Source organism: Chiloscyllium punctatum, chromosome 44 (assembly GCF_047496795.1).
Source record: "Chiloscyllium punctatum isolate Juve2018m chromosome 44, sChiPun1.3, whole genome shotgun sequence".
Classification (NCBI taxonomy): domain Eukaryota; kingdom Metazoa; phylum Chordata; class Chondrichthyes; order Orectolobiformes; family Hemiscylliidae; genus Chiloscyllium; species Chiloscyllium punctatum.
The window spans coordinates 53,152,495-53,165,466 of NC_092782.1; the positions used below are offsets into that span (position 1 = coordinate 53,152,495).

The 12,972-nt window shown below is 38.1% G+C and overlaps 1 protein-coding gene across 3 annotated transcripts in view; it reads right to left on the reverse strand.

Moving 5' to 3' along the window:
• The window catches only part of net1 (neuroepithelial cell transforming 1), a 165,810-nt gene that overhangs the window by 11,561 nt on the left and 141,277 nt on the right, over positions 1 to 12,972 (reverse strand). The window contains exon 1 of one of the 3 annotated variants that reach the window (XM_072562950.1): positions 6,010 to 6,237. The exons of the other annotated variants lie outside the window; for them this stretch is intronic. Coding sequence (XP_072419051.1) covers positions 6,010 to 6,108 — 99 coding nt within the window. The 5' untranslated portion in view covers positions 6,109 to 6,237. Of the gene's footprint in view, positions 1 to 6,009; positions 6,238 to 12,972 lie in introns of those variants that run through there. 3 annotated transcript variants of the gene reach the window in all.

Consider the following 12,972-nt stretch of genomic DNA (forward strand, 5'->3'; position numbering starts at 1 on the left):
TTAAGAAGTGTTCCTGCATGTAAAATCACTGTCCTCTTCCTTGAAGCGGAGACAGAATCAACCTGTGGCTATGCTGCTTGAACCTCCCATGCCCCTTCCAAAAATAACTGGTAAGCTTTCAAACAGTGTCAGAAACAACCAGCATATCTGTCAATAAGAATGCAGAGTTTAGATTTCCCGGTTGAAACTTCAGTTCACATTTAAACATTTTCTGCCTATAATCACAATTCCCACTTTTTATACAAGTTCCAACACAATGGTCAACTTGCACACCTTTCACCAATATGTGACAAGCCATTTTTATTCCACCACTTCTCTCATTCATTAGCCTCAGTCTGGATGGAAGAAGTGGGTGTTCTGAGTCAACACTCAACTAGCCGCATTAGCGCACTTCCCAATTCCTTACATACAGCTAAATCTAGAAAAAAAAAAGTTGAAAATACCTCTTCCTAATTGAGATGATTTTGGGTTATACTGGCTGATATGGGTCATTTTTAAGAAATAATGATCTTTCAGACAATTCCTTTTCAATTCAACATTTTAAAAAGTTGCAGTTCTCCAAAGCAAATTCTCAGAGTGCCATGAGCAGCAAGATCTTGTTTGATGTATTCAATTTTCAACACTGATAATTAGAGGATATTAGAATGTTAAACTATAGGACCTTCCATAAGGGAGACTTTTAAAAGTTTTTGTTGTGCAAATTTACGTGTTAAACAGCTGCAGCCTCTTATTGTAGGCACTAAGTTGACACCTAGCCATGGATGGATGCTATAGATAACCCAAGGTTATTTGATCCTTGGGGGTGACACTTACTTGACAAATGAATATTTGACTACATACATGGAGACACTGATCTAAACTTATTGATATTACATAGGCCTATGCTACTCCATATACTGGCATTTTAAAAAAGGTTTCTTCTATAAGCAAAAAAAACTTAGATGGCACAACTTCAGTGGAAAGGCACTCTGGACTGTTAACAATCCCCAGTTGCTGTGTTTTAAAAATACTCTTGCATTTGACTTTTTGGGGATTTTTGCAAATCTCAAATGCTGCCATGCTCGGACTTATTCCTCCATCACATAACACTGCCTTCTCCCTATAACCTTTTTAAACAACTAACAGAGCTTGCTGCTGTTAGTATCAGCTCAATTATGAATGTTGCTCTCTTACAGTTGGGTGGCACGGTGGCAGTGGTTAGCACCGCTGCCTCACAGCGCCAGAGACCCAGGTTCAATTCCCGCCTCAAGCGACTGACTGTGTGGAGTTTGCACATCCTCCGGTGCAAGTGAAGTGAATTGGCCATGCTAAATTGCCCGTAGTGTTAGGTGAAGGTGTAAATGTAGGGGAATGGGTCTGGGTGGGTTGGTGTGGACTTGTTGGGACGAAGGGCCTGTTACTTACTTAGTGTGGAAAAGTAAAAAAAACTTAGCATCTGTGGATAAACAAGTTAACTTTTGAATCCACTGACCTTTAGATCTACCATCAACTTGTTTTGTTTCAGATTTCTCGCATCTGCAGTTGGTCTATTTTACAAAGGTGACTGATTCTATATTGTAATACTGTAAATGGGACCACCACATGAACCATGCCAGACTTCTTTGAGAACAGTACTGTTCTTTCACTCTGGGCATTGATGCTGGGTTAGGGTTTACAGACTAAAATAGAACTGAAGGTATGCTGAAATTTAGAATTGCTACAAGAACTGTTTTGCAACAAGAATAATTTGTTTAAAGCTAGCAGTTGGGGAAATTGTTAAATAGATTAAGTAGGAAATGATGCAATTAGTATGGAATGCTAACTTCTCAAGTTAGCTACACAAACTCTTTGTAATTGTTAATTCCAACAGTTGAAACCACCCACTGAAATTCAAATTAGCAGCAATTTCTAATTCAAGCTGTTGGCTAAAGACAAGAAACAGGAATTATTCTGACAATGGGGTGACAGATCGTATCAAATGGCTGTACAGCAGGAAGAATTCAGGAATCAAGACAGATCTGTTCCTTTTGTCCCATGATTAAGTGTGAATTCTTCACACTTGACATATAGGGCAGCTGTCAAAGTGACACCAAACCACCCAGATTCTTGATTCTCAACTTCCACAGGTAGTGATCATCAAGAAGATGCTTGTTAAGATAATGCTGAAAAACCAGCTCTGCAAATGACAGCTGTATATTAATAAATCTATATTCAAATATCTGCATGTGTGCAAGTTTGCTTGTGGCAGTAAGCACATGGCAAAATATGATGTTTTTTGATTGAAATTAAACCTTTTCTCGTTGCTTCCTAGAACATGTTTAAAGTACTCTACAGCCAGTGGAAAACTATTAGCTCCTAGTACCAGATGAAGTATGTTGTTTGGTGGCCATAATTGGGCTCAGCACTTAGGGACAATATTATACATGTAAAACAAAGTAATTGTTAATCTGTACAGTGTGGACTGTCAATCTGTCCTGATGCAGTATGACATCTCCAGAGTAAGTGGGCCCTGAACTTAGGTCATCAAGCTCAGAGATAGGGTATAATGCAAACAAATTAGTGAGGCCAATTGCTATCCAGTTAGTGCTGTAGGAGGGTTTTTTTTTTAAAATACTCAACATCTACATAATTTATAGAAAAATGCAGAGTCTGTAGGTGGTGATCAGCTCAGTCACAGCATTTTGTTTTAAAAAAAAGAGTGACTTTGTGAAAAAAATTTAACATTACAAATGTGATTATTAATTATACTCAAGGGTTGTGTCAGGCTCTCTTACGTAAATGCTGTTTTGTACAACCATTTCGTTTCCCAAAAACTTCACGAAAGTAAAATTTCACATCTGAAACGAAACTGGATTGATTGGACAGGAAGTTATATAAATCACAAGCTATAAACTTTTCAAAAAGGATGTTAGAGAAGAAGAATAGTCTTTAGGACAATCAAAAAATTTCCAACATGTGCATCCTGTAGCAAGAAAAATCCCTTCAAACATCAATCTTCTGATTTTGGCAAAGGAATGGACACCTCAAAATGGATTTATCAAATTCAGCCAATTTTTAAATCACTTCACGCATTTACATATTTGTGGAAAAATGTTTGCAGGCGGTATGGTGTTCTGAATTTATAAAGCTCCATCACCATTTTAATCGAATGAAACTTTACGTAAAAGTCCAGGCCATCTGGAAGGTTCCTCCACTACCTTAACTCTGCTCCCTGCATTGCACCAAGTGTAGAGTGTGTTAGGACTGAAATCTTCAAGTTTGAAATTTGTACAATTTCTGGGCAACTTAGCCAAAGTTCTGGATACACATTTTCATATCATAGATTCAATGAAATCTAAAGTTCCCCCCAAAAAAGTGACAATCCAATTTTCGCACTTCCCACTTTCCTAACTAACTGCTAGCTCAGACCAGAAACTCTTTGCCACAATATTTCCAGGGTTTGAAAAGCTCTCTTCCAGATACATGACAACCAAAACTGGACCCCATACAGAATGAGCAAATTAAAAACACTCACATGACTGCCAATATTTGTACCCTATTAATCAGTTTTATAGATCAGCATTCACTTTGCTAGTTGCCTTTATTCAGGATTCATGAATATAAGTGTGGGCATATCAGATGAGACCAGCATTAAATATTCATCCCTTTGCCCTTCCACAAGGCAATGATAGGGGCCCATTTGCTGCAATTCTTTGTAGCAGGCCAATTCTTTTGAATGATGTGTTCAGCACCTTCAGAGCAGTTAATCAATATTGGTCTGGAAATAGTCACATGTAGGGAAAACAAAAGTACAGTGGGATACACCAGCTAGAGGACAGTGAACTAATTAGGTTGTGTTTGATAGAAGTTTCAGTGATTTTGAAGTCTCAGATTATTAGTAACAATTACATTATCATGCCCACATTTTCCACATTGTTAAAAGTTATTTTCTGTTGATTATTTTCGATTGAAAATTGAAATTTGTATTAAAAAAGTCTTTTTCTTCTAGCTCCAAATGTTGTCTCCTTCCAACTTCAATTCCAAGTTTGGTATTGCTCTAAATTGCAACCAGTTCATTCCAAGTTGCCCAAACTAGAAAGTTGCAATCCATATCTTCAACTCTACAGAGAGGTGATTTGTGCATTATATTAAAGCAGAGAATGTCTGTTGGAGTTGTGCAAAAGAATAAAAGATGAAACAGCAGGACAGTAGTTTAACAGTGTTCAGACAACAAAAAAAGGGTCAAGCCCCACTGTATCAGGTTTCACTGATAACCTCCACATGGCCAAAGGAAGCATCTTGCTATATCATGTTTAGCTAGCCCTCCCTTGAACAAAGGAACACCGCTGACTGATTATTTCAATACAGAATGCATCATTTCCATTTTAATTCAAGAGTGTGGATACAATACTTCAATTTTACTTCAATATTGAATTTGTAATCTTATTTTAAAGTCATAATATTTCAAATATGAAGCTGAATACTGGATTTGTTTTGTTTCAGTTTCCCCAATTGTTACTTTGTTACACATTAAATTTCAGTACATTTTGTTGACATTGTATCACTTGTATAATATTCTGAAGACAATATCTCCAGTTGGGATATATACACATGTAACTCACTTACATTTTGCCTAGCAGGGATTGTTGAATAGGTAGCACTGTATCAGAGGAAACAGGTCGACTAGGGTATCGCCACCCCTATGTAATATCCAATATTACATGAAAAAAAAGTGCTTACTTTCATGCCATGAATAGCAGGCATTTTAACTCAGTTTGGTTTATAAAAATACATTTTACAAGGTGTGTATAAGAGCAGAGGATAAAAAAAGTTGCAGTGTATTTAGAGGAAAACAAAATCCATGAACTGAGCCAAATTTTAGTCATAATAAAGACAAATTGAAATCAAAACAGGAAAGACAGTATAAGGGTCACAAAACACTGCTTGAAAAGCATAGTGATCGCCTGTTAACCCTGAGGTGAAGCAACCATCTGAATATAACTAGTATAAAAACAACCATTTGAACAGCTGAGACAATCAAGCTATTCCAGCTGAATCTCAACAAAAAGCAACAAATTAACATGTTCAAAGTACACAAATGGCATGAACTTCAACTAAAATCTTCCAAAGTCTCTACAAAATGCCCACAAATTATGCAAAATACATTTTTAAAGAGATAGCGATATGAATAGTTGAGATGCAGAACAGTCTGTTTCATTCTACTGATAACGACTTTGTCATATTGAATGTTGGACATTGAAGTGGCAAAAACCTGTAACCTCACTCACACCAGCTTAGCAGAGATCACAATTGCTAAAAAATGCTCTCTTTTGGACAGGGACAGAGAAGAAAGGGTGAGACAAATATTAAGATAATTAGTTTTCTCTTTTAAAATGTTAGTATCTTATTTTCTAAAACTTCAGCTATTTTAAAGAGAAATATTTTTGTGTCGCAGTGAAGCATTTTTCTTCTGCAGCATAAACCAGATCGGTCACTCTAATCTAAATTATATTAAGTGCAAAACACAATCACTGACATTCTGCTTGCAATCAAAAGATTACAGAGCATTTTGCAAACCTAAGAGTTATGCAATATATTATCCATTAAGATAAGAAAAGTTCTTACTGTGCAAGAATTTAAACTGACCAGAGATTTGATCCATATGCCATTTCGACATGCTATCAGGCACCTAGAATTTTTTCAAGGCACCCAGAATCTTTTCAAGGGCGAGCAAAGTATATCAGTGATGATTGTCCTGCACGACTGTCCTCACACTGAGCCTTTTCTCTCAGCACACACGAGTAACAGTATCTGATTACACCGAGTACAAGCTGTAGCCCAAGGTCAGAGCCGAATTACTTAGTACCTTAGATAAAGGGCGAACCCAGGCAACTAGCGTAGCGTTAAAACAACTTTTCATAACAAAAATACTTTGAAACCTTACGGATCATAATAATACATAAGTAAACTTTACCGTTTATAACATTTCCATTCAAATTAGCATTAAAATTAAGCTTCACGAAGTACTTAAAGAAATCAAGAAAACCTTACCTCCAATTCCTTTGTGGAGGAAGCTTGTGACTGAATATCCACCACAGTAATAGCCCTTTTAGTGGGCAAAACGTTTTGTATCTCATCAAAAGCAACCATACCTACTAAAATTCTTATTTAAATCCTACTTCTTTGGGGGGAAAAAACTGGTGTTCGGAGAGCACAAACAGCGCTCCAATCTCTGCACTAACTTCTCTACACTATTGCCGTGGACGAACTCACACGCAACTTCAGACAACTGGGAGGAGCTCAAGCTGAAGTGCAGCTGCCCACACTTAGATAATCAATCATCTACTGACTCTGGAGGTGGACCACACCCTCTGCTCCATCTACAAATCGTTGAATAGTTCAATAAACCCTGAACAGACAAGGAAATGAAGACTTACAAGCTGAACTCAAAATAATTCAGCACAAATAGATCGATGGGGAAAGATTTAACAGATCCCTCTCTTGCCTACATTTCAAAGGCAACATTTCGTTCAACATACTCGAATTTTCTAATTAAAAATGTAGCAATTAAAACAAAGTTACAAATCCTATTATTCTTGAACAGATCTACCACACCAGTCTTCGACCACTCGGTTGGAGCATCACGGAAGAGGTCGAAAAGCTTGGCTCAGCTAAATTTGGTGGAAAGGTTAACACCATCTTTTTTCAAGAATCTTCAACTTGAAGCTGTTATGCCCAACAATAACGTTCTAGTTAATAGGGAGTCGAGCTTTCAGCTCCAAATTCAGTCACAGTGTTAAACCTTTGGGACAAACCCCATTTCCACCCTTAAAGCCTCAAAAATGAACTTCACAGACCTCTTTAACTCCTCAGATTTCAGTTGATGTAAAACTCCATGTCTCTGGTCCCCAAGTACCAATCATCCAACTGCTGCCAGTGCCATAGTTAATAAATATCAAAATTGTTGTCCTCACTATATTACTGACTTGCAGGAAGGAAATGAATGTACCATAGCCACATTTGCAGACAACACAAACTTTAAGAATTGGACTTTTTTTAATATCTTAGATTACTTACAGTGTGGAAACAGGCCCTTCAGCCCAACAAGTCCACACCAATCCTCTGAAGAACAACCCACCCAGACCCATTCCCCTACATATAACATAACAGGCAATTCACCTCACCTGCACATTTTTGGACTGTGGGAGGAAACCTGCGCACCCAGAGCAAACCCACACAGAAAATGTGCAAACTCCACACAGACAGTTGTCTGAGGCAGGAACTGAACCTGGGTCTCTGGTGCTGTGAGACAGTAGTGCTAACCACTGTGTCACCCTGCCACCCCTTTTGTCTTTAAAATCTGGTTTTGTATTTGTATTTTAAAATGGCACTGTCAAATGGAAACTTTGTATACTTTACACTGTACTCAAGTATACAGTACATGACAATAAAACCTAGATGAAAAGGCAGGTTGCGAGAATTATACAAAGAGTTTACACCAATTAGAAATTAGTGGACAAAGTTAAAAATCACACAACACCAGGTTACAGTCCAACAGGTTTATTTGGAAGCACTAGCTTTCGATGCACTTCCAAGCAAGTGCTTCCAAATAAACCTGTTGGACTATAACCTGGTGTTGTGTGATTTTTAACTTTGTCCACCCAGTCCAACACTGGCACCTCCAAATCATGACTAGAAATTAGTGACAAGTCTTTTTCCATATTCAACTGTAGGACATGTTATAGTGCCTGCTATTAGACTTGCCCACGTTGGTTTTCAAAACTTTGTTCGGCAAGTTCCCAAAATGTGAACTTTTGATGAGGGGAAATGGGGCATCTGGGACCTGACTGAGCAAAATAATTACATAATTTTTAATCTAATCAATATCAAGGACTGGAAAATAACTTGTGCAAGACTTGAGATTTAAATTAGGGTGAATTTAATGTTAAAGCAGGTCCAGAAAGAAAAGAGAGGAGCAAAGATTGCATTGAGGGAAATGAGACAGAAAAGGTAATATAAAAATCTTCAACAATTAAAACGTGAGTTGAGATTCATGAGTTGGCATAGTTAATTTTCAGAGCCGGAAGACGTTAACTGGCCATAATTAACACTTCTATTAAAAGAGCACTTAGATGGAAACCATAGGATAACATTTTATGGTGAATTTATCTTGCAGCAGGTAAGGAAATGTAGTAAACAGACATTCTTCAATGCAATTCACTGGCAAGACAGACAATGAGATACCATTTTTGTGAAGCAGTTGGTGGAGTAGCTAATCTCAGACGAGCAACCTGTGAATTCCCACATTTAACTGCATGCTTCCATTTTGCTTGAAGTTGTGGTCAAATTTGTGCAGTGAGCTATGTGTTATTTTTGATTACAACTTATGTGCCAACATGTTTCAACATTACATGAAAGAGAATACCGAGTGGTGAGACACGGAAACAGAAGGCTGAAAGGTGACCTTATAGAGGTTTATAAAATCATGAGGGGCATGGATAAGGTAAATAGACAAGGTCTTTTCCCTGAGGTGGGGGAGTCCAGAGCTAAAGGGCAGAGGTTTAAGGTGAGAGTGGAAAGATTAAAAGGGACCTAAGGGGCAACTTTTTCCTGCACAGGGTGGTGCATCTATGGAATGAGCTGCCAGAGGAAGTGGTGGAGGCTGGGACAATTACAACATTTAAAAGCATCTGGATGGGTATATTATCGGGAAGGGTTTTGAGGGATATGGGCGAAGTGCAGGCAGTTGGGACTAGATTAATTTAGGATATCTAGTCGGTATGGTTGAGTTGGATCGTTGGGTTGTTTTTGTACAGTACATCTCTACAAAAATCATGAGATCAGGTCAGTGAAGGAAATATTACAAAAATAACATAGTAAAGTGATATCTGGAACTTAAAACCAGATTTGCAACATATTTCAAATCAGAACTCTATTTCACACCAAAACACACCACAAACCTGGAGTGCAGGTTCATAGTTCCTTGAAAGTAGATAGGATAGTGAAGAAGGCACTTGATATGCTTTTCTTTATTAGTCAGAGCATTGAGTATAGAAGTTGGGAGGTCATGATGTAGCTGTACAGGACAGTAGCTAGACCACTTTCGGAATATTGCGTGGAATTCTGGTCACTTTCCTATCGGAAGGATATTGTGAAACTTAAAAGGATTCCGAAAAGATTTACAAGGATGTTGCCAGGGTTGAAGGATTTGAGCTATAGGGAGAGGCTGAACAGGCTGGGGCTGTTTTCCCTGAAGTGTCGGAGGCTGAGGGGTATCTTATAGAGGTTTATAAAATCATGAGGGGCATGTTTAGGATAAATAAACACGGTCTTTTCCCTGGGTTGGAGGAGTCCAGAACTACATGTTTGACAAATTTACTGGAGTTCTTTGAGGATGTAACAAGCATGGTAGATGGAGGGGAACAGGTGGATGTTGTATACTTGGATTTCCAGGAGGCATTTGATAAGGTGCCGCATAAAAGACTCAAGAATGCATGGAGGTGCAGGAAATGTACTGGCATGGATAGAGGACTGGTTAACCAATAGAAAGCAGAGAGTTGGGATAAATGGGTATTCCTCTGGTTGGAGATCAGTGGTAAGCAGGGTGCTGCAGGGGTCAGTGTTGGGCCCATAACTGTTCATGATATATATAAATGATTTGGAAGAGGAGGCAGAGTGTAAGATGTCCAAGTTTGCTGATGACACTAAATTGAGTGGAAAGGCAAATGAATATTGGATGTGGAGAGTCTGCAGAGACATTTAGATAGGTTAAGTGAGTGGGTAAGGGTCTGGCAGATGGAGTACAATGTTAGTAAATGTGAGGTTATCCACTTTGGAAGTAAAAATAGTAGGTCAGAGTATTAGTTAAATGGTGGAAGATTGCAGCATGCTGTTGTGCAGAGGGATTTAGGAGTGCTTGTACATTAATTGCTAAACATTGATTTCCAGGTGCAACAGGTAATCAGGAAGGCAAACGGGATATTAGCTTTCATTGCTAGAGGGATTGAATTTAAGAACAGGCAGGTTCAGCTGCATTTGTACAAGGTGTAGGTGAGGCTGCACTTTGAGTGTTGTATGCAGTTTTGATCTCCTTACTTGAGAAAGAATATTATGGCTTTGGAGGCAGTACAGAGGAGGTTCACAAGGTTGATTCTGGAGATGAGGGGGTTACCCTCTGAGGAGAAGTTGAGCTGCCTGGGACTGTACTCGCTAGAATTTAGAAGAATGAGCGGGATCTTTTAGAAACATATAAAATTATGAAAGGGATAGACAAAATAGAAGCAGGCAAGTTGTTTCCACTGGTGGGTGAGACTAGGACTAGGGGACATGCCTCAGGATGAGGGGGAGTAGATTTAGGACAGAGATGAGGAAGAACTGATTTCCCCAGAGAGCAGTGAATCAATGGAATTCTCTGCCCAAGAAAGCAGCAGAGGCAGCTTCATTAAATATATTCAAGACACAGTTGGCTGGGTTTTTGTATGGTAGGGGAATTAAGGGTTATGGGGATAATGCAGGGAGGAGGAGCTGAGGGACGATGGATAGATTAGCCATGATCTTAATGAATGGTGGAGCAGGCTTGATGGGCCAAATGGCCTACTCCTGCTTCTATTACTATGAAACGTGTTTAAGACACACAAATTGTTCCTGTCCTTTGCAACCAAAAGCTCAAGTATAGGCTTAAATTATTGTTGGTTTGCTCATTTTATAACTGTTGGCAAATCAATTAGCAAATCATCATAGCTTCACCATACTGCTTTGTAAAATGTCATACTATTGATATACTGGCACAGCAAGCTTGCCTTTGGAGAAAGAACTGCAAAATAAATAAAATGGAATTAATACTACCACATCAAAAGTTCAACTTACAACAAGGTTTGGAACCTGAATCCAAAGGCAAACAACCAACATTCGTTGCTTCCATATCCTTAATGTCTTTTCTTCTAATATGTCAGGAAGCTAATCCAAATAGGGAAATATTGCAAAATAACTTTATATCAACTGTATATGAGCAAAAAAATTATTTCCTCCAAATGATTGTTAAAAAATTATGTTTACAATTTCAGAACAATTAAGTTTCATACGAACATTAAATCTGTGATTATTAAATCTCTGTACAGCATAAATTAGGAAATTTGGCAGCAAGGAACTGGACTGTATTACAGAATTGCTTCCAGTTGCAGAAATTCAGAAGTATGCATCAGCTTTGCGTAGTGCTGAATCTGTCATACGTATAACAAACTGCAATTTTGGCAAGAATAGGAGAAAGCTTTGAATACTAAGGATACCAAGAAAGATGATGGAAGTTAACCTTTGTTCCTGGGCACTGGTGGGCTTGTGATTTTTCAGACATGTAGGTTCATGAAAATGCTTTTCTTTCCAGGATTCAGAATGGGAACAAAGCAAGAATTAAACTAACTTTCATCCCCTGTACTGAGTGTTTCAACAATTAGCAACATTGTGTCACAATTCTGCATTAACAGGGAGTGTTGCAGGTCTTACCTTGCATTATGTTTATTATCTATAGTATACAGCTTCTGCAGCGCCAAATGGAGAATAGGAACAGACTTCATGTGGTAGCCAGATCATAAGGATCATCCATTTAGTTTTACAAGCAAGCACATAAATGTCCATCGAGTTTTGAAGTCAATTATTTCAACTGGAACAATCTTTTAAGTGTCAAGAAAATGAAATTTCCTGGGTGAAAAATCACAAACTTGCTGTAAAGTTTGTGAAGTAAATAATATTTTTTAAAGGAAAACCTGACAGAACTTTAAGTTTAGTACTGAGTCAGGATCAGAGAGGCAAAACAAAATAATAGGATTCACAATAATTGTTCCACAAAGATGGAGAAATAAAACTACTTTTAAACATTCTTTAATGTACCTTAAATAATCAGATTACGTTACTTCAGAACAACAAAATAATTCCCTTACACTGCCTTTTGTGAATCAAGTTCTAGTATCTCACTGCCAGATATAAAATCATGACTGGGACTTGATTTGATTAGTCACAATGCATGGCTTTCACAGATTGAAGTAATATTACGTTTTCAATAAAGTATATTTCATAATGATGACTACCTAGCACCTGGTTTAATCAGTTACTTTTTGGGGAGGGGTGGGTGGGTGCATTTAAATTTTATTTCTGAAAATTGTAATTTACTGTTTCTATCTTCTGTTTGTTATTTTTGCTGGACTAAAATGCCATTTTATTTCATGATTAGGTTAGGTGTTGCTACAAATGTAACTCAATTATAGGCATTAGATATTTATTCTACTGACTGGTACAAAGGAATGTAATCGATTTAATACAATTTTGGATGGTTCCAGCATTTTCCAGAATTCTGTAGACCCTGGAAGAGTCCCAATTGATTGGAGGGTAGCTGATGTAACCCCGCTCTTTAAAAAATGAGGGGAAGAGAAAATTGGGAATTTTACGCTGGTTATCCAGACATCAGTGGTGTGGTGGGGAAAATACTGGAGCCAATTATTAAGGATGTAATAACTGAATGTTTGCAAAGCAATGACAGAATTGGCCCTTGTCAGCATGGATTCACTAAAGGGAAATCATACTTGAAAAGTCTTCTGGAATTTTTTGAGGATGTGAACAGTTAAGTGGACAAGGGTAAATCAGTAGATGTTGTGTATCTGGACTTTCAAAGGCTTTTGACAAAGTTCCACGCAAGAGATTGGAAAGGAAAATTAAAGCTCATGGTATTGGATGAAATGTATTGATGTGTATAGAGAACAGGTTGGCAGAGAAGAAGCAGAATTGGAATAAACGGGTCCTTTACAGAGTGGCAGGCAGTGACCTGTGGGGTGCTGCAGGGCTCAGTGCTAGTACCTCAGCTGTTCACAATATACGTTAATGATTTGGACAAAGGAATTGAATGCAATATCTCCAAATTTATAGGTGACACTAAGCTGGGTGGCAGTGTGTGCTGTGAGGAGGATACCAAGAGACCGAAGGATGACCCGGAGAGACTGGCTGAGTGGGCAATACTTGCCATATAAT